This window comes from Kogia breviceps, chromosome X, assembly GCF_026419965.1.
Source record: "Kogia breviceps isolate mKogBre1 chromosome X, mKogBre1 haplotype 1, whole genome shotgun sequence".
In the NCBI taxonomy this organism is placed as follows: domain Eukaryota; kingdom Metazoa; phylum Chordata; class Mammalia; order Artiodactyla; family Physeteridae; genus Kogia; species Kogia breviceps.
The window spans coordinates 133,088,082-133,115,964 of record NC_081330.1 but is presented as its reverse complement, the minus strand read 5'-3'; the positions used below and the strand labels follow the sequence as shown (position 1 = coordinate 133,115,964).

Sequence of the window (27,883 nt, the reverse complement as noted above, 5' to 3'; positions counted from 1 at the left end):
AGTCCACCTCCTCAGGATTGATGGCTTCCTCAATAAAGCTATCTTTTTTTTCACCCAACACTTGTCTCTCAGTATGGATTCTATTTTTAAAATAATTTAATTGTTTAAATTGGAGTATAGTTAATATGCAATGCTGTGTTAGTTTCAGGTGTACAGCAAAGTGAGTCAGTTATACATGTACATATATCCACCCTTTTTTAGATTCTTTTCCCATGTAGGGCATTACAGAGTATTGAGTGGAGTTCCCTGTGCTATACAGCAGGTCTTTATTAGTTATCTATTTTATATACAGTCGTGTATATATGTCGATCCCAATCTCCCAATTTATCCCTCCACCCCCTTTTCCAGCTGGTAACCATAAGATCGTTTTCTATGTCTGTGACTCTATTTCTGTTTTGTACATACGTTCATTTGTACCGATTTAGTATTGCATTCCTGAGCCGTGAGAACCTGAACCTGAGTTCGGTGACACTTTCTCTTTAGAGTTGGTGAAGAGATTCAGCCCCACACACAAGCAGACAGCTTGACTTCAGGCCATTTCATTCTGACCCCAACGAAGATCTCTAGGGAGCAGGGACCTAGTTTTCCCGGGGGGGTGGGGGCGGCTATTATGGGTCAGCTTCCCGATCACACCAGCAGAGAGGGAACCGACCACAGCAGGGCTGGAGCCACGGCTTCCAGATGTTGTCCGGCAAGTCCAGCTGCAGTGGAACCGGGCTGAGCGTCCGGCGATGGTCCGCCACGGCCTTTGTGACGCTTTCTATCACCTGATGGAATGAGGGCTCGGTGTCCGGCGTGAGGGCGTGAGCCTCGGAAGGGTCTCTCGAGAGGTCAAACAGCAACGGTGGGTCATGATGGGCTACTCTGTCCCCAAAGCACGGGCAGACCCCTCTCCCGTAGCAGGCGCTGGCTCCTTCTGGGTGGAAAATCGGGGTCACGAAGTGGACTTTCCACACTGCCCCTCCTGGAGGAAGGACAAGAATTGGGGAGGGTTGGCATGGAGAAACAGGACACATTGCTGGAGGGCTGGGTGACTCACGAGTGCCAGGGGCTGGAAAGCAGCCCAAGCGTCCATCAAGTGATGGATGGATACACAGCATGGGGTCCACGCACACAGTGGAATATGACTCAGCCGTGAAAAGGAGAGAAGCCCTGACACAGGCTATAATGCAGTTGGACCTTGCACACAGGCTGCTCAGAGACAGGAGCCAGACACTGAAGGACACACGGTGTGTGATCCGTTTATAGGAAACGTCCAGGACAGGCCAATCCACAGACACAGAAAGTGGGTTCATGGTTACCAGGGGCTGGGGGAGGGGGGGGAGTGAGTATTTAATGGGTTTGGAGTTTCATTTTGGAGGTGGTGAAAATGTTATAGAGCTAGATGACGGTGAGGTTTGCACCCATTGTGACTGTGCTATAAATGTCACTCAATTTTTACATTCGAAAAGGGTGAATTTTATGGTTATGTGAATGTTATGGACTGAATGTTTGTGTGTCCTCCACCCCTTCAACCCCAAATTCACTGTGGAAGCCTTGAGCTCCAACGTGATGAGATTAAGAGACAGAGCCTTGGGAGGTGATTAGGGGTAGACGAGGTTGTGAAGGTGGGACCCCCAGGATGGGATTCGTGTCCTTATAAGAAGAGGAAGAGGCCGGAGCTCTCTCTCCCCCCACCATGAGGACACAGGGAGAAGGTGGCCGAATCTGACCCAGAAGAGAGTCCTCCCTAGAACCAGACCGTGCTGGCTCTTTGATCTCATACTTGCAGCCTCTAGAACTGTGAGAAATAAGTGTGCGTTATTTTAAGCTCCCTGGCCTGTGGTATTTTGTTATGGCAGCCCAAGCTAAGATGGTGAATGACAGCACCACAGAGCTGTTTACAAAAAAGAACGAATTACGTGTCTGGTCGGTGGTTTCCTAAGTGAATTCTCTATGATGTTTTTCCCAAGCTTCTCTCTAACTGTGAAGGTTCCACCAAGAAAAGGAGGGAAGGAAGGAAGGAAGGAAGAAAAAGAAGGGAGGGAGAGAGCAGTGCCCATCTGTAACAGACACCCTCCAACGTCTGAGAAGACGTACTGCCTAGAGGTCAGCTGGCACCAGACCTAGCTCAGCCTCAGGAAGCGATTTTGACCAAATGGAAGGAGAGACTGCGGCTGTCCTCACACCAGCATTGCCCCCCGGCCGTGGGTCAGACCCAGAAGGGCACAGCCTGAGCCCTGCGGCTTCCTGCTGCACGGGGAAGGAGGCCCCCCTCTCCCTCTGGCATCCCCGGCTTCCTCGCAGGGCAGCCAGTCCGGGGAAGCCACACGCGTAACCAGAGGGCAGTGAGTGGGCGACTCTGGGGGCCGTGCCTCTTCCAGGGCCAGGCGGGAGGGTTCCCTTGGATCCTGGACCAGGAGGCCCAGGGCCCAGGGAGGGAGACGGGGCAGGGCTGGGGCTGCTCCTGGGACCTGGACAGGAGTGAGAAGGAAGCCAGGGACCCCCGTGCAGCCGGCAGGTGTGGGCAACCAAGACCCACGCTCAGACGGGCAACCCGTTCCCTTTGTCCCAACACCACCAGATTGCCCTGCCCAAGCCCTGCTTCCCGGGCTGGCACCGCTGTGGCTTGGTGTTTTTATGGGAACACGATTAAAATCCCTGGCTTCTGTTCCCTTCTAAGCATGTATGGCGACCTGTTTTTTTTTTGATATTTATTTACTTGGCTGCACTGGGTCTTAGCTGTGGCATGTGGGGTCTTGTTCCCTGACCAGGGATGGAACTCCAGGCCCCCTGCATTGGGAGTGCGGAGCCTTAACCAAAGGACCCCCAGGGAAGCCCTGCGACCTGCTGTCTTAACAAGTGTCAGTTTTCTCACCTGTGAACTGGGGGCAGGAATCGTCATCTGCTGGGGTTTTCAGAGTAAAATGAGTTCATTGGCATCGGGCGGACACTCAGTCAATGTCCGTGATTGTTTTCATTGTTCAGCAGATGGGTACAGAGAGAAGACAGACAGAGTCTTAGGGAGGGGACTCAGGCCAGACAGTGGTAAACACGCACCAGGAATGAGAAGACTGCCAAGAGTGCCGAATGCCTGGCAGAAAATACAAGCGGTCCAGGTGATGGGAGGTGGACGTGGAGGTTTGTGTGTGTCCAAGGTGCGGGGTGGGGTAATAGTGGATGCGGGACGTGAAGGTCAAGAACGGAGGATGGTCAGCCTTCTGAAGCATGTTCTCAATGGCAGGGATGGGTCGTGCAAAGGCCCTGCGGCAGTAACTCCTGGTTCTAGAATCACAGGGCATGGTTCTGCTGGAGCTTGGTGACTGGGGCCTCCTAGGGTCAGAGCTCTTGTTCCAGAGAAGGGGAGGGGCTGGCTCACGTCACAGGGAGGAATCGGTACGGTGGGTGGTCCTGGAGAGGTTTTCATGGAGGGCTAAGTGGACAATGGGAGTGGGAGGCCGGTGAGGGGGCTGTCGAGGAGACATGGCAAGTAGGAACAGGGGACTTCCCTGGCGGTCCAGTGGTTAGGGCTCCACACTCCCAATTCAGGGGCCGCGGGTTCGATCCCTGGTTGGGGAACTGAGATCCCACATGGTGCGTGGCACGGCCGAAAAACAAAGAGTTAAAAAAAAAAAAAAAGATAGTAGGAACACACTCCCTATCTACCTTGAAAAAAAATTGAGATATTTGCCCAATAACTGAGAGAAGAGAGGTTCAGTAATGGGGCAGCCAAGGGGTAAAGGAAAAGAGGAAGAATGTTGATCCCAGGTATCGGTGCCACTTACAGCAGAGCTTGAAGGTTGGGCTATGGAACTGAAGGAAAGTTTAGAAAAACCCTTAAAAAGGGAAATCTATAATATGTGACTTTAAAAAATCAAGAGCGTAGCAATAGAAATCATCCCTAAGCATAAATGCTGGTAGACTGAACTGTGCAATTGAATGAAAGTTTTTTTAAAAAATCGTAGAAGGGGGAATCTATAGTATGTAAGTTTAAAAAGGGTAAAAATGTAGCAATAAAAAATCATCCGTAAGCAAAAATAGTTGTAGATTGTGCTAGGTAATTGAATGAAAGTTTTTCATTTTTTTGCCACGCCCCCTGGTATGCAGGATCTGAGTTCCCCAACCAGGAATTGAACCCATCCCCCTCTGCAGTGGAGGCACGGAGTCTTAACCACTGGACTTCCAGGGAAGTCCCTGAATGAAAGTTTTTTTTTTTTTTAATCTTAAAAGAGGAAATCTATGATATGTAATTCTTAAAAACCCAAAAATGTAGCAATAAAAATGATCCCAGATGATACTACTAAAAAGGATGGACAGGAAAAGGAGGGAGATTTTTAAAAAATCTATTGGTAACTTCCTCAAACAAGGGGGATTCCAAAAGGTATTCTTTTATTCTTGTTTTAGACAGCTGGACATGTCCAGAGAATGGTTTTGAGGCATAAAGAAAAAAGAGTGAGTTGAACTGCAAGAGGTCTATAGGCCTTCTCAAACCCTGGAAGAAAGCCAAGTCCTTGAGGCAAATCCACACAAAAAAAGGAAGAAAATGTCAGGGCAAGGCAGAATAATAGAGAGAGAAACAGAAATGAAGAAGAGAGAAGAAACTCAAATAGCTGAAAGTCTGTTATCACAGACCAAGGTAGAGGCAGAACTCAAGCAGTTAGAAAATTTAAAAATACAGTGGTTCAGTAAATCCAAGAGCTGGATTTAAAAAGATTCAAAGAAACAGATTCATAGAAACAGAAAACCTCAAGCAACTCCAGTCAGACGATGATGGAGAATCCAGCTATAAATATGGAAGCCATTAAAACACAGTGAAGGGCTTCCCTGGTGGCGCAGTGGTTGAGAATCCGCCTGCCAATGCAGGGGACACGGGTTCGTGCCCTGGTCCAGGAAGATCCCACATGCTGTGGAGCGGCTGGGCCCGTGAGCCGTGGCCGCTGAGCCTGCGCGTCCGGAGCCTGTGCTTCGCAACGGGAGAGGCCACAACAGTAAGAGGCCCACATATCACAAAAAAAAAAAAAAAACCACAGTGAAATGACTTGGTAAGGGAATGAAGTGCTTGGTAAGACAAATAGTTTTTAAATAAGAAGTGCAGAGACATAACATGACTCAGTTTGGGAAAACTTGATATTGTAAAGATACCACTTTCCCCCCCAAAATCATTTATACATTGAAGACAGTGACCACTGATATTCCTGGGGGATTAAAAAAAATACTTGCAAATGATTTTACGATTCTTTTGAAAGGACCGTTGGGCCAAAACAGCCCAGAAAAGTTTGAGATGCAAAAATTATTCACTAAACATGTTACTGCTTGTTTTACACAGTTGTCGTTAATATAACAGGTATGAGATGGTGTCGAGAAGCTAAGACACATGGAAAGCAAATACGGATTAAGAGGACAGACTGGAAAGGTTAGAATCAGGTTGCAACACCCGTGTGTGTACAAGTGCGTGCGTGTGACATGATAAAAGCTGCACCTCCCCTCACGGGGCTGGGGGACAGGAAAGCCATAGCCGTAGCCTAAAGCATAGAATTCCCTTCCTATCACCGCCGGATGACCGACAGCTAAAGGATGTTGCCGGCATCAGATCAGAAGAAAAAGACCGCCAAGAAGGAAAGAAAGGCGCTCGTGCGGAACTGCAAGCCGTAACGGAGCAGAAAAGGAGAACGGAGGCCAAGCCATGACTCCCCCCCGTTCAGGCTACTCACTGCCCCGTTGGTGCCAGCGGGCTGCGTGCAGGAAGCTCTCGCAGTAATGCATCAGGAACTCGTGGTCGGAGTGCTGGGCCGTCCCGAGGAGCAAGGGTAGCAGGTCCCGGCCGTCAATCACCCTACAGGCAGGAGCGCAGGAACTGAGGGCGGGGCTGCTGGAAGGTGGGCGCGAGCCTTAACGAGCCCAGGGCACCACCCGCCAGCACACAGCGCCTCGGGCTAAAAGACCTCGGAGGGTCCAGCTTGCTCGGCTGAAGAAACGGTCCCCCCAGCCTTATTCTGAAGAGGCACAAACAGGTGAACAAAGTGGAAACACCTGCTTGGTTTTATATCGCTTTGAGCTTTGAGTCGTTATAGGATATGCGGTTTTCTTCAACAAGACCTGGAATCATTTCATAAATACATAGAATAAAAGAAATATATATGCATATATAGTGTATATATACAATATTCATCATTATATTAACAATCTATACATTATATACACAATATATATCATTATATACAAATATACATATATACACTATATGCAATATATAATATACACACACTATATGTATTATATATTCAGTAGATACACTATATATTATATATACTGTATATACAATATATACTATATATATACACACCATATACATATACCATAGATATATGATATATATACCCACCATATATACATAAAATACATGCATACCGCAGATACACCATATATATAGCACATATATATATATACACCATGTATATACACAATATATATCATTTCATTTCCAAACACGTGTATTCATATACACATACGCACATGTTTACATATGTAAACATGTAAATATATAGATGAATTTTATCTTCTAGCAAAATACATTTGTGATATACATGATGGACAAATTTTTATTTTTAAAACAAATGAGATATTATAAATTAATGTTAAAAATTAGTAGCCAATTAGGAGAAAAAAAAATCAACCAGAGACATGATATTCAATGTAAGAAAAGAGAAAACAGGAGAATGTAAACTAAAGGTCTGTAATATTCAACATCTCTGGTGAGATAGCAATGGAAATGATAACACACATATGTGTATATGTGCATACACACATACTGTATGTGTCGTTTATATATATAATAAATTACATGTATAAATTAAATGGATTTTTAGTTCTGTTATTTTAAAAATAGACACTCTCACATACGGCCAGTAGCAATTCCTAGGGAACAATCTGACAAAATGTACCAAGAGATTTAGTAAATGGCCATACACTTTGACCCAGGAATTCAACGTCCAGAGATTTTTACTAAGAAGATAATTATGACAGACAGTAAAATGACAAAGCCAGAGTTTTTTTCAAAAAAGCACAGGGCTAATATCCACCTGTAAGAGGTTAGTTGAAAGAATACTGTAAAGCCATTAAAATGTGTGTCCATGCATGAAGTGTCTAAATATATATAGATATGTACATATATCTCTCTATATATATACTGACATATTTCATACAAATATATAAAAAAATATAAAATATATCTAAATATATGTAGTATATAGATATAACTTAATTATGTATTCATCTCTACGTTGTCAAGTTTACAAAATAATTTTATTTTCTTTCTATTCCTCCCAAATTTTCTATAATTTTTAAAGGAAGAAAAACTGGAATTGGGCTTCCTTGGTGGTGCAGTGGTTAAGAATCCACCTGCCAGTGCAGGGGACATCGGTTCGAGCCCTGGCCCAGGAAGATCCCACATGCTGCAGAGCAACTAAGCCCACGAGCCACAACTGCTGAGCCCACGAGCCACAACTGCTGAGCCCGCGAGCCACAACCACTGAGCCCACACGCCTAGAGCCCGTGCTCCGCAACAAGAGAAGCCACCGCAATGAGAAGCCAGCGCACCTCAACGGAGAGCAGCCCCCGCTCGCCACCACTAGAGAAAGCCCGCGTGCAGCAACAAACACCCAACACAGCCAAAAATAAATAAATAAAATAATAAATAAATAAATAAGAAAAACTGGGATCATGAAAAGTCCCTACCACACTACATCAAAAGGAATCTCTTGTGATGAATTGTTAGTAAATTCATTGATGCATTTCAGTGACAATCGTCCTTATAATCAAATGGCTCCACTGAAGACTGAGAAGGGAAGGACATTTTGTGCATAAAGTGAAGCAGACGTTGGACCCCAGCAGAGAATGATGAGCGTTTTGCCAGATACTGATCTCACGGATGTTTTATGCACAACAAAAGTGACAGTGATGTCTGACACACATGTTGGCTCTACACAAAACGCAACTGCCTTCCTTGGGCTGCTCCGTACCTGTCATGGGGCACCTGGCCACCCCCCAGCTGGACCACGGTGGGGAAGACATCCATCAGGCTGGTGGGCTCGTGGATCAGGCGGCCGGCGGGCAGCACCCCGGGCCACCGCAGTATCCCTGGGACCCGGATCCCACCTTCCCAGCCGCCCATGCCTTTGCCACCTGTGTTTAAACATGAACAGGAAAGAACGTGATTGAAAATCCAAAGTGGTTGCTTACCTGGGTGATTTAACCTTTCCATGTGTCTTAAATCTCTCTTTCTCTCCCTCCCTCTTTAACTACATGATGACATTTAGCTCCTCCCCGGCAGAGCACAGATTTTGTTTTATTTATTAATCTGGGTGTTGGTTTTCCACCGCACGGGGGTCAGGACATGGATATCTTTGGGGACATTATTCTGTTGACCGCAGCAACCCTTGGGGTTCCTTTGGTTTTTGTTGACTTTGCTTTGTAAACTCCCATTCCAGAGAAAGGGCTGGGAATTACTGGGAAGAGATAAAGACGGTACACATGGATCTGGAAACGTCTCGCCCTTACCTTTATATATCCCATTCCAGCCACCATATTGATTGTTTCCAAACCGAGCCTCTACGGATCCCCCGTGATCCGACGTAAAATAAATGAGGGTACTGTTGGTCAGACCTTCCGTGTCCAAAGTACCAAGGATCTGCCCTGCAAAGAATAGATGCGTTTGTACCCGTCAAAATAGAAGAAGCTCTTAAACCAAATTTTTGGAACACTTCATTAAAATGAGTCTGTAGTGTTAAAGCATAGTGGGAGTCAGCAGTAATATAACTGTGCTATTCTAAGCATCCTTGATCTAACATTGATGTATGTCTTTGTATGTGCCCAATCCTGTTTCCAAAAAGTTTCAGGAAAGCTACAAGTGTACACGCTGCATAGGACAACGTCGTGAACCCTTAAAAATGAGGCAAAAGAAGATTACAGAGAAAAAAGGATAGGGGGCAGGACGGGCTAGGAAGGACGCTGATAAAATAGTATTCAGTGGCAGTTTTAAGGGTCTTAGAGTCACATAAAAAAATATCTGTACCCCCAGGTTCATAGCAGCAGTATTTACAATAGCCAAGACACGGAAGCAACCCAAGTGTCCATCGATGGACGAATGAATAAAGAGAATGTGGTGTATACATTCAACGGACTATTATGCAGCCCTGAGAAAGAAGGAAATCCTGCCATTTGCAGCAACATGCATGGACCCTGAGGGCATTACGCTCAGTGCAATATGTCAGACAGAGAAAGGCAAATAGTCTGTGATCTCACTTATATGTGGGATCCGAAAAGCCACACCTACAGAAAGAGAAAACAGATTGGTGGCTACTGCAGGGGAGGGTGAGGGGTGGGAAAAAACGGGTGAAGGCGGTTGGTTAAAAGTTACAGATTTAAAAAAACGAGTGTATTTCTTTGGTGTTTGGGTGTTGCTTTTTTATACAGTCTGACCAGGTCTGCTTTTTTTTTTTTTTTTTTTTTGGCCATGCTGCGGCTTGTGGGATCTTAGTTCCCCGACCAGGGATTGAACCTGGGCCTCCTGAGGTAGAAACACGGAGTCCTAACCAGTGGACCGCCAGGGAAGTCTCTATACGGTTTTGTTTTTTTTTTTTTTTTTTTTTTTGTGGTACGCGGGCCTCTCACTGTTGTGGCCTCTCCCATTGCGGAGCGCAGGCTCCGGACGCGCAGGCTCAGTGGCCACGGCTCACGGGCCCAGCCGCTCCGTGGCACGTGGGATCTTCCCGGACCGGGGCACGAACCCGTGTCCCCTGCATCGGCAGGCGGACTCCCAACCACTGCGCCACCAGGGAAGCCCTATATGGTTAGTTTTAAATCGACCCTATTGCTTCTTTTTGTTTGTTTGTTTTTTGCTTTTAATTTTTTTTCTCTTTGTTCCATCTGTACTTTGGCCATTTCTTCCTCTTTAGTTGCTTTCTTTTGGAAAAGGATTTTAAAATTTGTATCCCTATTGATTTTCCTCTCCTTTCATTAATAGCTTTTGGCTTTAGCAACAGTTTTAGGTTTATAGATTAGCTGAACAATGTTATAATTGATAAGTCAATATTGGTACATTGTTAGTAACTAAAGTCCATAGTTTACATTAGGGTCCACTCTCTGTGTTGTGCGTTCTGTGGGTTTTGATAAACGTGCAACGTCTTGTGTCCAGCATTATAGTGTCAGATAGAAGAGTTTCCCTGCCCTAATAATCTGAGCTCCACCAAGCTACATTCTAAATGATTTTTGTTAAAAAAATGTATCATTCAGTTGCTTGGCTGAGTTTTGAATTGGGACAAAGAGAAAGGGGAGACATTGAAAAGATTCTTCATGGCCAACAGGCACATGAAAAGATGCTCAACATCGCTAATTATCAGAGAAATGCAAATCAAAACTACAATGAGGTATCACCTCACACCGGTCAGAATGGCCGTCATTAAAAGAATCTACAAGCAACAAATGCTGGAGGGGGTGTGGAGAAAAGGGAACCCTCCTGCACTGTTGTTGGGAACGTAAACTGGTGCAGCCACTATGGAGAACAGTATGGAGGGTCCTCAAAAAACTAAAAAGAGAGCTACCATATGACCCAGCAATCCCACTCCTGGGCATATACCCGGAGAGAACTATAATTCGAAAAGACACATGCACCCCAATGTTCACAGCAGCACTGTTCACGATAGCCAGGACATGGAAGCAACCTAAGTGTCCATCAAGAGAGAAATGGATAAAGAAGATGGGGTACATATATACAATGGAATACTCCTCAGCCATAAAAAAGAATGAAATAATGCCATTTGCAGCAACATGGATGGACCTAGAGATGATCAAACTAAGTGAAGTGAGTAAGAAGAAAGACAAATATCATATATGTGGAATCTAAAAAGAAAACGATACAATGAACCTATTTACAAAACAGAAATAGAGTCACAGATGTAGAAAACAGACTTATGGTTACCAAAGGCGAGGGGAAGGCAGGAGGGAGGGATAAACGGGGAGACTGGGATTGACATATACACACTACTATGCATAAAGTAGGTAAGTAATAAGGACCTGCTGTTCAGCACAGGGAACTCCACTCAATACTCTGTAATGGCCTACATGGGAAAAGAATCTAAAAAAGAGGGGATATATGTAGATGTATAACTGATTCACTGTGCTGTACAGCAGAAACTAACACGACATTGTAAATCAACAACATTCTAATAAAAAATTTTAAAAAAGAAACGATTCTCTAAATGTATCTCACGAAGAGTTCCTTATCTGGATGAACTTATAGGTTCTTAACTCTGTACTGTAAAATTTCAGTCTTTATCATTCAACACTTATTCGATTACCTACATCTGTACATTTATTCGTTTAAAATATTTTTTCCCAAACTGTGGTGTTGGAAATTCCATTTTAAACACTCAATGTTTGACGTCACCTAAAACAGCCTATATTTCCCAGTCATTCTTAATCTTTTCTACCCAAAGATGAGTGAATTTGTCTCGAAGGGATCGGGGCCGGGCCCTCCGGGGAAGAGATTTGACATGAGTAATTGCACACCTGTCTTCCAATTTGTCTCATTTTCCCCAACAGTTCACCGAAATCATACTTTTTACTCCAAGATGACGCTGTGGAAAGGTTCTTTAAGGTACATTTTCTCGAAACTCTCTGAGGATGGTTACTCTGCAGCTCCTCACCATGGAAACCCAGGGGTACCGAGCCCTTGTCGGAGAACCAGCAAAGTGGCTGCATCTGCACCCACACAGGCATTCAAGCCCTGACTCAGTCAGGAAAGGTCCACTTGTTTTCACCCGGCACTGTTCTAAACCCAGGGGATGCCGTGGGAGGAGGAGGCAAGGCAGTCCCAACCCACAGGCATTTTACATTCTCCTGGGGGGAAAAGAGAAAATCAACCCATTCAAGAAAGAGAAATAAAACACAAAAGTGAGGAGGACCCCTGACATTCAAAGGAAGCCCCTCCTATCGGTAACCTTCACCAGTCTGGTCTTCTCATTCTTTACATCCTTCCCTCCTGCAGTTTCTGGACGAGGAACCATCACTTTCTCACCTGGAAAAGGTACCTACCCACCATCCAATCCATCTCTTCTGTGTTGTCCCCGTACAGCCCATGGGGACTCCTCCCTCGGAAGTTCTCGGTAGTGATGAGAGGGGTGTGGACATGTAGAAAGGACACGAAGAGGAGGAAAGGTCCTTGCTTGTTTCTGAAAGTAGATACAATGTGATGGGAGTTGTTTTTTTGGTCAACCTGAGATTGAGCTCCTACAGATGCTAAATACAGATCTCCATTGTCACGTCCTTACTCAGATACATGACTTTGCTGCTCTACCCACCAGAAGGAAATGTGTAGATCTGTTCCACGGCACCATGCTCCTGTGTCAGAGAATCTTCAGTGTGATGGCTTTCTTCCTTCTAAAGTCTTTTGAAAAGCCCACACTAATTTTTTATTTTTTGGCCGTGCCACAGCACGTGGGATCTCAGCTTCCCGACCGGGTATCGAACCCGTGCTGCCCCCTGCAGTGGAAAGGCAGAGTCCCAACCACTGGACCGCCAGAGAATTCCCTCCACACCGATTTTATACGCCTTTTTCTTCCTGATTATCATTTCCTAACTCTATGGACTTCGGAGGACTGAAAGTAAAATAGAATACCAGGATGCCATCTGGTCTGACTTTTATCTTATTGTTATTTCAGTATATTTTTTTCTATTTCAAACTTAGCTGAAAGAATAAGTGATTTGCACATTCCGTCTTCTTTACAGCTGCTCTTATGCAACCAAGTTTAGGATGTGGAATAGTCATGGCAAAACACACTTTCAAGATGATGTATATGGGGTTATCAATCTCAAGTTCATTCTCCCCAACCTAGACAATTCCTCATCTTCCCCTGATCCTTATGGTCTCATCTATACCCTTAAAGGACAGAAGCAAAGGTGAAGCTCTCAGACTTAATAAGGACACATCAGGTTAGCTGGTTTTAATTTGAAAGCAAAGTATTTGCTTCAGACCTGACCCATATTTGGCAATTCCTTCAAGAACTCTCTAAGAATGTCCCAGAACATGATCACCACCCGGGTAAGCTGAGGTTCCATGGAGTCACCCACTTTCCCGGAGCCCCTCTGGGGAGCACGAAGTGGCGTCTGTTTGGTGTAGCTTTCCGTTGTGTCCCTCCTGGTAAGTCTCTTTGTCACTGTCATTCACACTTACATCCAGGCTGTACTTAGCCACAGGACCACTTGGTCCTGATGGTAGAGCCTTAAACATACTTAGAATTTATTGCAAAACCCACAGGTGATTCAGTTTCATATGTTCATTAGATACCACCCCTGCGGGAACCAGGGGTGCTCAAAGAATTGGACTGGCTCTTTTTTTTTTTTTTTTTAGCCGTGCCACGTGGCTTGTGGACCGGGGATAGAACCCGTGCCCCCTGCGGTGGGAGTTCAGACCCCTACCCACTGGACCCCCAGGGAAGTCCCTGGTCTGGCTCTAAAATAAGAAGGAACAGCAGCAAATTTCAGCTGACAATGGATCCAGTGGAGTTCCAGGGAACATCATTTATGCCCCATTTTACCAAGAAATGTCTTTCTGAGCTGGGACCGTCTCACCACGCCAGTACCCGTGACAGAAGAAGCAGATTCCGAATTCCTTTTCATCCTGAAGCCGCCTTTGACGCTCACCTTTTGACAAAGGATGAGACCTCCTTGAGCATAAGGGCCGTCGTCCTTTGAAGGCACATGGGTTGCTCGGTGATGGAGTGGTTTCGCATCAGAAAGCAGTCCGCGTGGACAATCAGGGCACCCATGAAACGGGAGGTCGTGAAGAACAAGAGGGCCACGATGGTCGAGCAGATGACCGGAGTCCAGGAGCCCGCTGCCAGGCGGGTGAGTTTCCCAACGGTGAGCGTGAAGGCGGCCAAAGCCATGACATGCGAGCAGACGTTGAGTTTATGCTCCAAGCCGGCACGCTTTTCAGACATTTCCCAGGGCTCACAGTCTCCCATCATGGAAAACGGCATTCCGTAGAAATGGTCAAAGCCGTGGCTGAGCGGGTGGTGGCAGTAATCGTCGGACGATTCACAGTTGAGACCCAGATGCCATTTTCCTGAAAGGCAAGAAGTATGCACACGTGACAACGGTCCGATCAGCCCTGGGGGAGCAGGTAGGGTGTGCTTGCCAAGTTCTAGGCTCTCTGCTGGGTGGTGGGGTGATGTGGGGATGTAGAGGGGGTGGGGGTAGTGTTTGCTGTTGTTTGTACCGCAGCCTGGTCAGGTCACTTCAAGGGAAGGAGGACCTTGCGTGGCAGCATTTCCTGCGCCGCTGGAACAAAGTACCATAACTTTCGTGGCTTGAAACAACAGGAATTTATGCTCTCACAGTTCTGGAGAGCAAGTCCAAAATCAAGGCATGTGGGCAGGGCCGTGCTCCCTGCAGAGGCTCCAGGGGAGGCTCCTTCCCGCCTCTTCTAGCTTCTGGGGGGCTCCAGGCGTCCCTGGGCTCGTGGCCGCCTCCCTCCCGCCTCTGCCTCTGTCTTCCCGGGGCTTCTCCTCTGTGTCTGGGTCTCTCCTCTTCTGTCTCCTAGAAGGACCCTGTCACTGGATGTAGCGCCACCCTCCTGCAGGAGGACCTCATCTCAGATCCTTCACTGCATCACATCTGCAGAGACCCTCTTTCCAAATAAGGTCCCATTCCTGTCTACTTGGAAAGTGCTGAGGCTCCAGGGGAGGGTCCTTCCCGCCTCTCCCAGCTTCTGGGGGCTCCAGGCGTCCCCGGGCTCGTGACCGCCTCCCTCCCGTCTCCGCCTCAATGGTCTCACTGTGTCCTCTTGGTAGTCAGATACGTGTCTGTCTCCCCCCTTGAAAGGACCCTTGTCCTTGTATATAAGGAAACCTGGATAATCCAGGATCATCTCCTCATCTCAAGATCCTTCACGTAATCACATCTGCAAAGACCCTTTTTTCCTATGTAAGGTTATATTTGCAGGTTCCAGCATTTAGGACCTGCCATCTTTGGTGACGCTTATTCAGTCGACTCCAACCTGACTTTGCAACTGTCTACAGGAGAGCAGTAGTCAAGGCACACAGTGGTCAAACTGCTCTAGAAAATTCCATCTGATGTGACCAGCGTGAACAAAAGATTTCCAGACTTCAGAATCCTCCGTCCCTTTGCTAATTCATTATAATCATAGTCAGGGCGGTGGTGGGTGACGGGTTTTGCAGACCCCACGTGTCGTGTTCAATCCGTGGCAGGTGATTAGCTGTCACTGCTGGAGTGTTGATACCCTCTGAGTACCTTCTCAGCAGCCCAATGGCGTCCGTCACCCAGAAAACCTCATGTGATTTCCCGAGGAATATCCACGAATCTATTGGATTCTATACTCAAAGAGCTAAAGAGTTAGCTTTGCTCTTTCTCATCAACAAAGGAGGCTGTTAGCAACATTTATTACCATAACATGATAATGATCATGACTCCTTGGGCCCCTTTCAAGAAACCGCCGTCCCTAATTTTAAGTCATTCTACACATGACGTAAGTGGTTTGTTGACGTATAGGAAGATAAGCCTGCTCTTTATGGAAGCAGAGAGGAAGGTTCTAAGCTGTGTAGTCACATTTCTACGCAGGAAATGGGGAAAGACAGCATTATGAAAATTTTTGGTAATTTGGTAAAATTAGCAAAAAAAATCCTAATGTTTTGAAAGATCATTGATGGATTTATTTTTGCTTTCATCATGACTTAGTATGGATACCTCAGGAAATGACTGCTTATAAAACTCTTCACTGTATTGAGTAAAAAGTCAGAACTGGCATATCGTTACAATCTTTCTACGCCTGATCATCGTTTAAAATATCTGTGAGTTGCCTGATTCTTGTTGTTTGTCATCTAGTTTAGAAGTCCCTGTGGGTTGCAGTGAGGAGCTTGGAACTGGATTTTGCATTCTGTGGAAAGAAAACTTGTTACTGTCACACCTGTGGTGCCACCAAAGCTGTCTTGTAGATGGTTTGCAGTTGTATTTTTAGTTTTTACTTCATATTGGAGGACACTGGATTAACTACGTTGTGTTAGTTTCAGGTGTACAGCAGTGACTCCGTTATACATATACATGTATCTCTTCTTTTTCAAATTCTTCTCCCATTCAGGTTGTTACGTAACATTGAGCAAAGCTCCCTGTGCTCCACAGTAGGTCCTTGTTGGTTGTCTATTTTAAATACAGCAGTGTGTATATGTCAATCCCAACCTCCCTATGTCTCCCTCCACCCCAAAACTTCTAATTTTTTAAATCCTGGTGCCTCAGAAAATTGTATGAAATGCCAAATAGGTCATTAAGCTGATATTTCTTGAGCATCCACTTTGCACGAAGCAATGTGGGTAGTAACATGATTCCAGCATGCGTGGGCTTTCTGTCCAGTGAGAAATCCCACTGTGTCCCAACTATTTCATTTCCAAACTTCTTACTTGACTATAACCTCCCTATAAAAGTAATGTACTCCAGGGAGATCAGCTCAGTGCTCTGTGACCACCTAGAGGGGTGGGATACGGAGGGAGACACAAGAGGGAGGAGATATGAGGATATATGTATATGCATAGCTGATTCACTGTGTTATAAAGCAGAAACTAACACACCATTGTAAGGCAGTTATACTCTAATAAAGATGTTAAAAAAAGAGTAACGTGCTTAACACTTACAAAATGTCCATACCTATGAGTCCAGTGGCATAGCCTTTATCTTTCAATATTTTTGCAAAAGTTGTTTCATTTGGTGGAAGTCCTCCAGATACGCCCGTCCACTGGAGAACACGATAACCATTACTGGACACCATACCTTTGATCAATCGTTTTCAAAGAAATGTTACAATCAGACATCGATTTGTATCATCATTATTATCACTTTAACTTAGAACATTTGGTGGATATCTCCATTATTCAAAATTCAGCTGGAAATCTACTTCCAACATGGGTTGGCCTCCTGGGCTTTATTTTTGTCAGCAAAGGAAATGATTCATTAATTGAACATGTTAGTGAGAAGACTTACCGTCCTGCTGTGTGAAGGTTGTAAGCTGAAAGAGAATTCAATGAAAAGGAAAACAGAATTTAAAATGATTTTATGATTTCACCAAACTCTTTTTTTTTTTTTTTGCGGCACGCGGGCCTCTCACCGCTGTGGCCTCTCCCGTTGCGGAGCACAGGCTCCGGACGCTCAGGCTCAGTGGCCACGGCTCACGGGCCCAGCCGCTCTGCGGCATGTGGGATCCTCCCGGACCGGGGCACGAACCCGTGTCCCCTGCATCGGCAGGCGGACTCTCAACCACTGCGCCACCAGGGAAGCCCTTCACCAAACTCTTGATAGAGTCCAGTGCTTCTCAAACTGGTCTGCACATTGGCATCATGGGAGGGGTTTCCAAAATATCCTGACACCTGGTTATCGTATCCCCCCAGAGATTGTGATATTAGTTGGTCCGGGGTGGAATCTGGAATGGTTACAAGGTCCCCCCAAATGATTCTAATGTGCTGAAGAGGTAGGGAACTGCGGATATAATGCACCCTGACCCTGAGAGATCCGGGACCTCTACCCAATCATTTAAAAATGTAGCTTCAATATTTTTATAAAGCTCTGCAGTGTACAGCTGAGAACCAGTGATTTAGAAGATGCTCTTTGCCTCCTAGACCTTTTTGATGACCGCAGCTCAGTCCGATCAGAGAGGATCCACTTGGTTCAAAGAGCGAATGAAGTTCTCAGTGACCATGCTTTGGGAATGTGGAGAATTCTGAGATTTTCCAAAACCTCACGAATGCGTCTGGTTCAATGAAGGCTAGTGAAAACCAAATAGTTCTTGGTCAGGACAAAGAAAGTTGGGGTGTTTCAGCTTATGTTGTCCAGGATTTATTCTTCCCTGAGTAGGTCCCAGAGAACTATTTATAGGAGGGTCTCTGTGGGTCACTCTGATGGGTCAACTTGACCAGGCTATGGTCCCCAGTCATGCAAACACTAGTCCATGGGTCTAGGTGTTGCTGTGAAAGTCTTTTGCAGATTTGGTTATAACATCTGCAATCAATCGGCTTCAACTAAAGGAGGGGACCCCCGTGCAGGTGGGTGGCCTCATCCAGTCCGTTGGCGGTCGCCAGGGCAAAAGCTGAGGTTTCCAGACACAGGAGGGATTCCGCTTCAAGACTGCAACACCAGATCCCACCTGCGTCTCCAGCCTGCTGTCCTGCCCTGAGGATTCTGGACTTGCCAACCACACAGCCACCCTAGCCAGTTTCTTAAAATAAATCTCTTTACAGAGTAAGAGACAGAGATGGTAGATCCTAAATAGATAGCTGATAGATTGATAGATGGAGAGATAGATGATAGATGGATAGATAGATAGATAGATGATAGTTAGATGATAGATGGATACATAGAGAGATGATAGATAGATGATAGATGGATGGATAGATAGATGATAGATGGATAGATAAATGAGACATAGATAGATGATAGATAGATAGATAGATAGACAGATCTTGTCGATTCTATTTCTCTGGAGAACTCTGACTGATATAGGGTCTGAAGTCTGTCCCTACTTCCAGGAGTCAACCTCAGGGTCAAAGGGCAGAAAGACATCATACAGACTTTCAAACTTTTAGTCTACTTTCTACCCAAATCCCCAGGGAGACAGAAGATTGGGAGAAAAAAACAGAACAAAGCCAAAACAGGCAAACAAAAAACCAAAAAAACCCTCAAAACCCCTCTGAAAAACAAACAAAACCCCAAAACAAAAACCCCCCAACCCCCCAAAAACAAACAAAAGAAAACAAAAAAGCCAAAAAACAAAGAAACAAAAGAAAACAAACCAAAAACCGCCCCCCCAAAACAAAACTAAAACCAAAACCAAAAACCAACCAAACAAACCCCCCAGAACTTTATAACAAAAGATCTGCGTGACTTTTCATGCAAAAGAAGATGATTTGGGAGCCCCTGTGGTGGAATGGGAGAAATATTCTGTCGACATATTTCCCTCTTGAAAATCATTCCGAGTTCTCAGATCTTTTTCTTGGGGCCACAGAGAGCAAAAGAAATTCCTTTTCCACGGGGTGGGCAGACATGTGAAAAGAATCTTCAGAGACCCCTAGCTCTTCTTCTTCAGATTAAACGAATTTGGTTACTTAAACTTTTGCACAACCAGAGTCATGATATTGCCTGTGAGGTCCCTTAATATCCCTCGGGGTAGATTTTTATGTATGTTATACTAGGGGTTGAAAAGCCATGCCTCCCTGGGGCAAATGCTGCCTACCACCCGTTGCATAACCCCTGTAAGGTGGAGAATGGTTCTGTACGTTTTGTTTAACGGTTGGGGAAAAAATAAGAAGCAGTATGTTTCATAACATATGAAACTATATGAGATTTAAATTTCAGTGTTCATGAATAAAGTTTTATCAGAACACAGCCATGCTCATTTGTGTATGTAAGGTCGACAGATGCTTGCAAGCTACAACAGTAGACTTGTGTGGTTGTATCACAGGCTCTGTGGCCCACAAAGATGGAAGTATTTCGTATCTTGCCCTTTAGAGAAAAAGCCTGCCAACACCTGCCTTCTTTGGTTACATCCACATCACAGGGGACAGTCAAATGCACCAGGTTCTACCCGTGTCACCTCATCATCTGTAGCTCTTACTGACTCCAACCTGACGGTCAAAAGTATGGGGGGGCTTGAAGCATCCTCCCCCCGCTGTACTGGAGAATCCAGCCAGGCTCAGTGAAGAGCAGCATGCTCGTGTGCCCCGTGCGGTCAGACAGAAGGACGGACCGACCTGATCGGAGAGGGTACCTGCCCGTCAGGAACGCAGCTCTGCTCGGGGTGCACACAGAGGCAGCGGCGAGGTGCTGGGTGAGCGTCACGCCGGCCGCGGCGAGGCCGTCAATGTTCGGGGTCCTACAGACGGAAACGTGAGCTGCTTTACCCCTCAGCACACACCCACGGACGCTGTTTCCATAAGCACAGTGACGTCCCGCTCCACAGAAAACCCGCCAGTCACCCATGAACACACGCACGCGTTCTTAGGAAGGACCAAAAGGCAACGGCTTCGCGGAGCCGTGGACGGACCCAGAGACTGTCATACGCAGTGAAGGAAGTCAGACAGAGAAAAGCAAACACCGAAGGCTTTCTTTTCTACGTGCAAGCTAGAGAAACGGCACAGATGAACTTCTTTGCAGAGCGGAAACAGAGACACAGACGTTGAGAACGAACGTATGGTTACTGAGCGGGGGGAAGGGGGGGTGTGGGAGGAATTGGGAGATTGGGATGGACATACAGACGTGATCGATACTATGTATAAAATAGGTAACCCATGAGAACCTACTGTATAGCACAGGGAACTCTACCCAGTGCTCTGTGGTGACCTAAATGGGAAGGAAATCTGAAAAAGGTTGGCGGTGTGTCCACCTATAGCTGACTCACTTTGTTATACTGCAGAAACTAACACACCTTTGTAAAGCAACTGGCGTCCAATAACAATTAATAATTTTTAAAAAGGTGGTGGAAAAACTTCAGATGTCTTCTGGAACATCAGAGAAATATCCACTGCGCTCGTATTTACCAAGTTTCCACAATATACCACTGGGGCTGAGGCAGATACGATGAAAGATCCAGAACTGAGAGTCCAGGGTGACTTCCCACTTAGGACTCACAGTCTTTTTGTTACTTTTTGTTTTATATCAGCTTGAAGTCGATGAGCCATGTTGCGTCAGTTTCAGGGCTACAGCGCCGTGACTCGGCTCTCCACGCACACGCACCTATGCTGTTTCAGCTTCTTTTCCCACCGAGGTCGCTACAGAGTATGGAGCAGAGTCCCCTGGGCTCCACGGTAGGTCCCTGTCGGTTAGGCCTTTTAAGCAGCGCCGTGTGGACGCGCTCATCCGGCCTGGAAGATTGGACGCCACGCTACCGGCACGTCGTCGGCGGTACGTGAGGGTGGGGTTCAGACGCAGCTCCAGGGTGGCGCCCGTGTGGGCAACTCAAGGACGAGGAGGAAGGCACCCGGCTGATGGGGTGGCTTTATCTCACGACAGGTGAGTCAGCAACGGCAGATGTGGGCACGTCACGTCGTGGCGTGAGGAGCACAAGGGCCCGTCTGAAGCGGAGGTTTTGATCCTGGAGCATTGAAATCGTGCCTCAGTGGCTGGACGCGGCTCGACGGACCGAGGTGTGAGCCTGAGGTAAACTGGATAGTGCTCTTTGGCTCACAGGCAAGAGCAAGGATTTTTTTTTTTAAATTTTTTTTGCGGTATGCGGGCCTCTTGCTGTTGTGGCCTCTCCCATCGCGGAGCACAGGCTCCGGACGCGCGGGCTCAGCGGCCACGGCTCACGGGCCCAGCCGCTCCGCGGCACGTGGGATCTTCCCCGACCGGGGCACGAACCCGCGTCCCCTGCGTCGGCAGGCGGACTCTCGACCGCTGCGCCACCAGGGAAGCCCAAGAGCAAGGATTTAAAAACCACTGTCTACCAGAGACTGTGCTGATGGAGATCATACCTAACAGCGAAGCGATTATGCATCCACAGGATGCATTTGAGCTGGGGTTAGTGCAGGTGCGGGAAGAAGGCGGGATTAAGGGCGTTCAAAGAAATGACGTGTGTACAATTCTGTTATACTTTGAATTGCCCAGACCAAAGGTCACATGCGATATCAGTGGCCCCTGCAGCGGGGTGTCAGATGAGCAATTCTCGGGTCCTTGCCTTATGGTGCTGTTGCCATAGCAGCCGACATCTCCGATGCCGAGATCGTCTGCCATCAGGAGAAGGATATTTGGACGGGCACCAGACAGACTGCCGCAAGCTGAGGGCTTCAAACCCAGAAGCACACCGACGGTCAGAGCCAGGCAGCTCCTGAAAAACAAGCTACCCAACAAGGCTTCATGCTCCTTTCCATGTAATTTACACTACTTCTGTGAGGGGGAAGTTGGGTTCACTATTTTAGGGGACTTTGATGTTATCATCCCATTTCAGAAGAGTTTGATACACCCCTTAGGCATTTGATTTTTTTTCCTCTCTCTTTCTTACTTTTTTTTTTTTTTTTTTTAAAGTTAAAAACCACTCATCCTTTTATGGATGCCACCCTGGGAAAGCAAACAAACATCAGGAGAATGGTGTTCCAATCCCCGGCAGCATCATGAAATAAAGGTGGAAATCTGAACCCGATGGAATTTGTGTCGTGGGCTTCCCGGAAAACGAGACGCCTGCCCCATAGCGAGGCTGGACGAACAGCTGGATTGTGAAGAGTGAGACGGCATTCTTTCTGTAGAGGCCGGGGAGTACCTCCCAGGAAAGGGTGCATGGAACATGTATATTAATCGTGAACCCTGTCGGGAGGGGATTGATCAATTACTAATTGAGAAAGATCAGTTCACTGTCAATGAATTCTGAGAAAGCGACATGAAGTAACACAGAGGCCCGCAGAGAAGATGAACGATCGCCCATAATCCTATCTTACCAAGAGTGTTCCAGATGTAACATGTCCTCTCTTTCCTTGTATTTCCTGTAAGAAACAAAGAGGTTTATATTAACACAGGCAGCCGAAAATGAACTAACGCAGTTAAGTAAAATAGCAAGTCTGTAACGAGAAGGGAAACTTTGATTCTCTCTGATGCTATCAATAACATCTTAACTGCTAAAAACTCATAAAGGAATGAATGTTCTTCCCTACTAAAAAAGCTTTACAAATGCTGAACACTGTCTTTAGAACGTAGAACGTGGATTTTGTTATCTCTAGCTTAGGTTAGAGTGTGGTCGGTTTCGAGGCGCTCTGTCAGAACAGCAAGGTATCTCCCTGTAGGTGAAAGTCCCCGAGGTGTTCTAGATCCAGGGGTGGCTGCCAGAAACCGTGTCTGGTCCCGATGGATCTTGAATCCCATACATGGAGCAAGTAAGCAGAGCCACGTTTCCGCTGAAGGTTCTGGAATGCTGGGGCCTCACCAAGGTCGTGGTTCACGGCTCTTTCTTGCACAAGCTCTGGACAAAGTGGATGTTCCACTCCAGTGGAACGTGTTTCAGCTTGAGGAAGCCAAGAACGCCCTTGAGATAGGCCCTTGGGTGAAACGGAGCCAATGTGCCAACAGCGTATCTGGGAGCAGAATATAGGAGGTAGGCAGAGCTGGAGTGGCTCCGTCCTGGTTGGAATTCTGCTCCAGCTTGACGAGGAAAAACCAGCTGGTTGGGGGTGTCTGCCTTTGCGTTTGAGTCCTGACGTGACTTAAAAAAAAAAAAAAAAAAATGTAGGGAATTCCCTAGTGGTCCAGTGGTTTGGACTCCACACTTTCACTGCCGGGGCCGGGGTTCAATCCCTGGTCGGGGAACTAAGATCCTGCAAGCCTCAAGGCACGGCCAAAAAAAAAAAAGAATGTAGAACGTGTGTTTATCAAGAGCCGATGGTGAATATGAATATTTCGGGCTTTTCTGCCCAGATGGTCTTGTTGCTACTTCACTCTGCTGTCATAGCATGGAAATGGCCACGGACAATACAGAAGACTGGCCTTGCTGTCCTCCAATTAAACTTGACTTCCAAAAACACGCAGAGTTTGCCAAACAGACCAGAGATTCCTGATCCCTGACATAGAAGGCAGGAGTATAAAGGAAAATGCAAAATTAAGTGGTAAAACATTGATATGAAATGATCTGCAATTCATATCTAAAAATGTTTTTTGATTGTGGTAAACACACATAAGAAAATTTCCCATCTTAACCATTTTTAAGTGCACGGGTCAGTGACATGAAGCTCATTCACATCACTACGCAGCCTTCCCCACCGTCCGTCTTTAGCACTTGTTCACCTTCCCAAACGGAAACTCTGTCCACGTTAAACACTCGCTCTCCATCCTGCTCCCCAGCCCCCGGACACCGCCATCCTCCTCTCTGTCTCTATGAATCTGAAGACTCCAGGGACCTCATATGAGTGGAATCACACAGTATTTGTCCTTCTGTGTCTGGCTTATTTCACTTAGTGAATGTCCTCAAGGATCACCCATGTTGTAGCCTGTGTCACAATTCCCTGTCATGTGGCTAAATAATATTCCATTGTGTGGATGGACCACATTCTCTGTTTATCCAATATATTTTAAATGAAATTTTAAAAAAAGAGACAAGGGCTTCCCTGGTGGCGCAGTGGTTGAGAATCCGCCTGCCGATGCAGGAGACACGGGTTCGTGCCCTGGTCCGGGAAGATCCCACATGCCGTGGAGCAACTAAGCCCGTGAGCCATGGCCGCTGAGCCTGTGCGTCCAGAGCCTGTGCTCCGCAACGGGAGAGGCCACAACAGTGAGAGGCCCGCATACCGCAAAAAAAAAAAAAAATAAATAAATAAATAAATAAATAAAAATAAAAAAAGAGACAAGAGAGAGTGCGTGGTATGCTGCTGTCCCTACAAAACAATAATAGGAAAGCGGAAGAACACGTATATTTGCTTGTCTACAAAGCCATCTGGTGACAACAGCTGCTTTCTGCAGGTAACTGGCAATCCTGTCCCTTGAGGCATGAGAATCAGACCTTGGGCTAACTTTCTAGCTCTGTTTCCCTGGAAACCCAATAAAGGTAGACTGTCAATGGGTGACTGGGCAACCTTATGTGTAGTAAAAATGCTGGTCCCTGGCAGCCTCTTTGGGGCCATGAGGAACCGTGAAGACATGAGGGAAGCCAACTTGGGGCTCCTAGGGGTCAGTGGCCCTTCTGGTCGCTTTTGCAGCGACCCAGAAGCCCTGCTCATGAGTTATTTGAAGAGAAGTTGGCTCGCGTGGTGGGTGAGCTTCCGAGCTGGGGGCATCCAGCCTTTCGGAGTTACACCCTCTCCATCTAAGCTGTCCCCTGGGAAGGTGCAGACTAGCTGCTGGCTGGCTGTGTGTGCAGTGGCGTGGACCACTGTATGCAGGGCCTTCTCCAAGGAGAAATGCCCCAGTGTGCTTCCACCCTTCTCCTTCTGAGCTAGCCTGATGTTTCCTGGTTCTTCATGTTCTCTGGACACTAGCCCTTGCCCACAAGACAGAGGTGGTTCCTTCCAAGCTCCCTTGCAATTCAGGTGCTTTCTCACACCTCCCCAAGCTGCATCCTCCTCAGCACAAGGACAGGGCAGTGCACCTGTGGTCAGCCAGACGACCACTGCATGCAACTGGGACAGGGCTTGGGCAGCAAGAAACCCACAGACGGGTTTCTTTGGATGGCTCTCTGTGCGCCGTCTCTGTAGCGGGGAAGTTTCCAGTTGGGATAAAGCCTGACGGTTCCCATCACTCCTGGTGAGACCTACCGTGACCGTACCATGCAAGGCACAGGCTGTTGATTTACCTTATACTTTTCGAAGAAGGATTTTAGTGAGGTGTGAGCTACCTGGCTTGGTGCCTCTTTTTCGCTTCCGGTAGCTGCTGTACAGGTGGGTGACCTGTTGCATGGTGATTGGGTCTGTTTGCTTTCTGTATCATCCAAAGCCGAGTTAGCTTTAGGGTTCGTTCTTGGTGTTATCCATCCCATGGGTGGACAAGGTACGATGCCATGTGCCTCCCCCGCTCCATTAGAGTATCATACAGAGTAGTTTCACTGCCCTAAAAATCTTCTGTGCTTTGCCTATTTGTCCCTCCCTCCCATCTTAACCCCTGGCAACCACTGATCCTTTTACTGCCTCCATAACTCGACCTCTTCCAGAATGTCATGGAGTTGGACTCATACAATATGTATGTTGTGGGTGAAACTACTCCACGCTCTGCTGGAAGGACAGAACACTGGAGCCTTTGCCTACTGGACCTGTTTTAACATGTAGACAGTTTCGATGGCATAGCTCAAATTCAGCAGAGGATGGAAGCTGGAAATGCTTTCTTGTCATACCATCGGCATTCGCCCTACCCTTTCGTGTGTTCCATTTTGCAATTTTTGGCTACAAATCTTTACCTCTCAGGAGGTCTAGATGAACATTTTTATTTATATGTATTTATATCTGAAATAATATACATTTATGTATATGTATGTATAGATACATGTATACATAAAATATATAATACCCAATAATCATATATAAAAATATTAAAAAATATAATATAGTATAAAGTATTTTAATCTTTTTTTTTCCCCCAGAAAAAGCATATTATGGGCTTCTTCTGATTTTTCTGGGGAATGTGACTGGTTATATTTGTTCTACTGGTGGGTTAGAGTTGAGTGTATATACGCCGCTTGAGCATGGTGGAAATGTCATACGAGGTTTAGTTTTATCAAATCTTTGGTTTACCTCTCAAGCGATAGGCTCTCTATATTTAGCTACACGGAAGGAGCATATTCTTCTGTTCCTATGAACACAGCATCTTATCCCTTAGAACACTGCATGCTTTCTTCATGCTGGCTCCTGGCTAGCAGAGAAAACTTTCCATAAGCAAGAGACAAAGAAAGAGCAGAGGGTAGGGTGGTGGTTCACAGGGGGTGGGAGAATGTTGAAGGATGCAAACTTGTACCATGTAGGTGGATACATTCTGGAAAGCTAACCCACCCCACGGTGATTACACTCAAGACTGCTGTAATGTTAACTGTCAATGTTGCTAAGAGACTAGATCTCAATTATTTTCAACACAAAACAGCAATGGCAGCTACTGGAGGTGATAGCAGTGTTAGCTAAGCTATTGTTGCACTCTTATTGCAACACAGAAATGTATCAAACTGACCCTTTGTACAGAGCAAACTCTCACCATGTTATCTGCTAATTATACCTCAATAAGCACAAGGAGATCAACTCCAGGTTTTGTGACCACCTGGAGGGGTGGGGTAGGGAGGGTGGGAGGGAGATGCAAGAGGGAGGAGATATGGGGACATACGTATGTATACGTACAGCTGATTCACTCTGTTATACAGCAGAAACTAACACGGCAATGTAAAGCAATTATACTCCGATAAAGATTTGAAAAAAAAAAAAAAAAAAGGAATACTTACCCCCCCAAAAAAGTCAAGTACTTTGACCATTAAAAAAAAAAAAAAAAAAGATACAGAAAGAGAGAAAGAAAGCCCTGCAATTGAAGTATTACCCATAACGTAGCCTTTGATGCTGTTCCAGGGGAGAAAGAATTACAACGCCTGGTTCCCCGCTGTCCTCCAGACCCCAGGCAGCATGTCTCATTTCTCCACTACACTTGGGCCCTGTTCCCAAACCCGGTTCAGTTTCTAATCATAGCATCTCTTCAACGTCCAGCCCACACGCTCCAAAATCTCTTAGCACCTCGTGTAGTTACATTCGCTCTCTTTCTGAACTTAATTCTGCATCCCTTGTAGAAACCACCCAAGGCTAAAAAAGTCTGACATGGATATCTTTGCTTTCCGTTTTTCAGAAAGTTGCCTGTAAAATACGGCCAGAGGCTGCAGCGTGCCCTGCAGCCACATGTACTTAGGGAGGCTGCCAAGGGTGGCTGGCTGGGCTGGAGATGCCTCGCCAGCATCTCAAGAAAAGCCGCTTACCTGAAGGGCTGTCCCCGGGCCAGGCCAGCTGCAAGTAAGCGAACGGCTGCTTCTCCGCGGGACCAGGCTTCCGGGTCCTCTTGCCAGGAGACGCCATCTCAGCGCTGAGTCAAGGCCCTCTCTCCGGTCCACGCATGCGCCGGCTGATTCACTGCCGGTCCACGCATGCGCCGGCTGATTCGCTCTTCAAAGCAACAAGGGTTGTACTGACACCAAGTTAGGTTGTCCGGAGACGGGGCCGGGAAGTCCCTGGCGTCTGCTGTCCGTGCTTTTCGGGTTTCTACAGAAGACCTTCTGTTCTCATTTACAAACTGTAACACTTGCAGAGGGATCTCTGACACCTCTGGCTGCAAACGGGGAGTCTTTCGTTCACAAGAAGGTTGAAACCCGCCTGGCCTTTGGTCAATCCACACGGGGCGTTTGCTGGCCGCGTCTCAAAGCAGG

The 27,883-nt window shown here is 46.5% G+C and overlaps 2 protein-coding genes across 7 annotated transcripts in view; one reads left to right on the top strand and one right to left on the bottom strand.

The window, feature by feature from the left end:
- The window catches only part of GYG2 (glycogenin 2), a 47,046-nt gene extending 41,055 nt beyond the window's left edge, over positions 1-5,991 (top strand). Inside the window, exons 11-12 of the transcript XR_010838591.1 lie at positions 2,971-3,120; positions 5,306-5,991. The gene's annotated coding sequence lies outside the window, so the exon portion shown is untranslated. The remainder of the gene's footprint in view (positions 1-2,970; positions 3,121-5,305) is intronic.
- Positions 79-27,883, bottom strand: ARSL (arylsulfatase L). 6 transcript variants are annotated; one of them, XM_067023295.1, is made up of 12 exons: positions 27,440-27,550; positions 22,461-22,505; positions 21,707-21,868; positions 19,785-19,906; positions 17,026-17,050; positions 16,693-16,815; positions 13,678-14,101; positions 12,070-12,206; positions 8,536-8,670; positions 7,998-8,160; positions 5,691-5,812; positions 79-964 (listed from the first exon to the last, which is right to left on the bottom strand). In XM_067023295.1, the coding sequence occupies exons 6-12, from the start codon at positions 16,811-16,813 to the stop codon at positions 609-611; spliced, it is 1,458 nt and encodes a 485-aa protein (XP_066879396.1). In that variant the 5' UTR covers positions 16,814-16,815; positions 17,026-17,050; positions 19,785-19,906; positions 21,707-21,868; positions 22,461-22,505; positions 27,440-27,550; the 3' UTR covers positions 79-608. The 6 variants fall into 6 exon arrangements, with proteins under 6 accessions (XP_066879396.1, XP_066879391.1, XP_066879395.1 ...); XM_067023290.1 differs by lacking the exon at positions 17,026-17,050 and having other exon boundaries at positions 27,440-27,883; XM_067023294.1 differs by lacking the exon at positions 17,026-17,050 and having other exon boundaries at positions 19,802-19,906; positions 27,440-27,561.

Bases quoted from the DNA above. Each gene is read 5' to 3' on its own strand.
- ARSL (XM_067023290.1), bottom strand. From the start codon at position 22,483: ATGTTACATCTGGAACACTCTTG. The intron at 5,813-7,997 runs GTACGGAGCAGC...TCCTGCCTGTAG, and splicing joins GGCCAGGTGCCCCATGACAG to GGTGATTGACGGCCGGGACC. The intron at 965-5,690 runs GTGAGTAGCCTG...TCCTTCCTCCAG, and splicing joins CCGCTGGCACCAACGGGGCA to GAGGGGCAGTGTGGAAAGTC.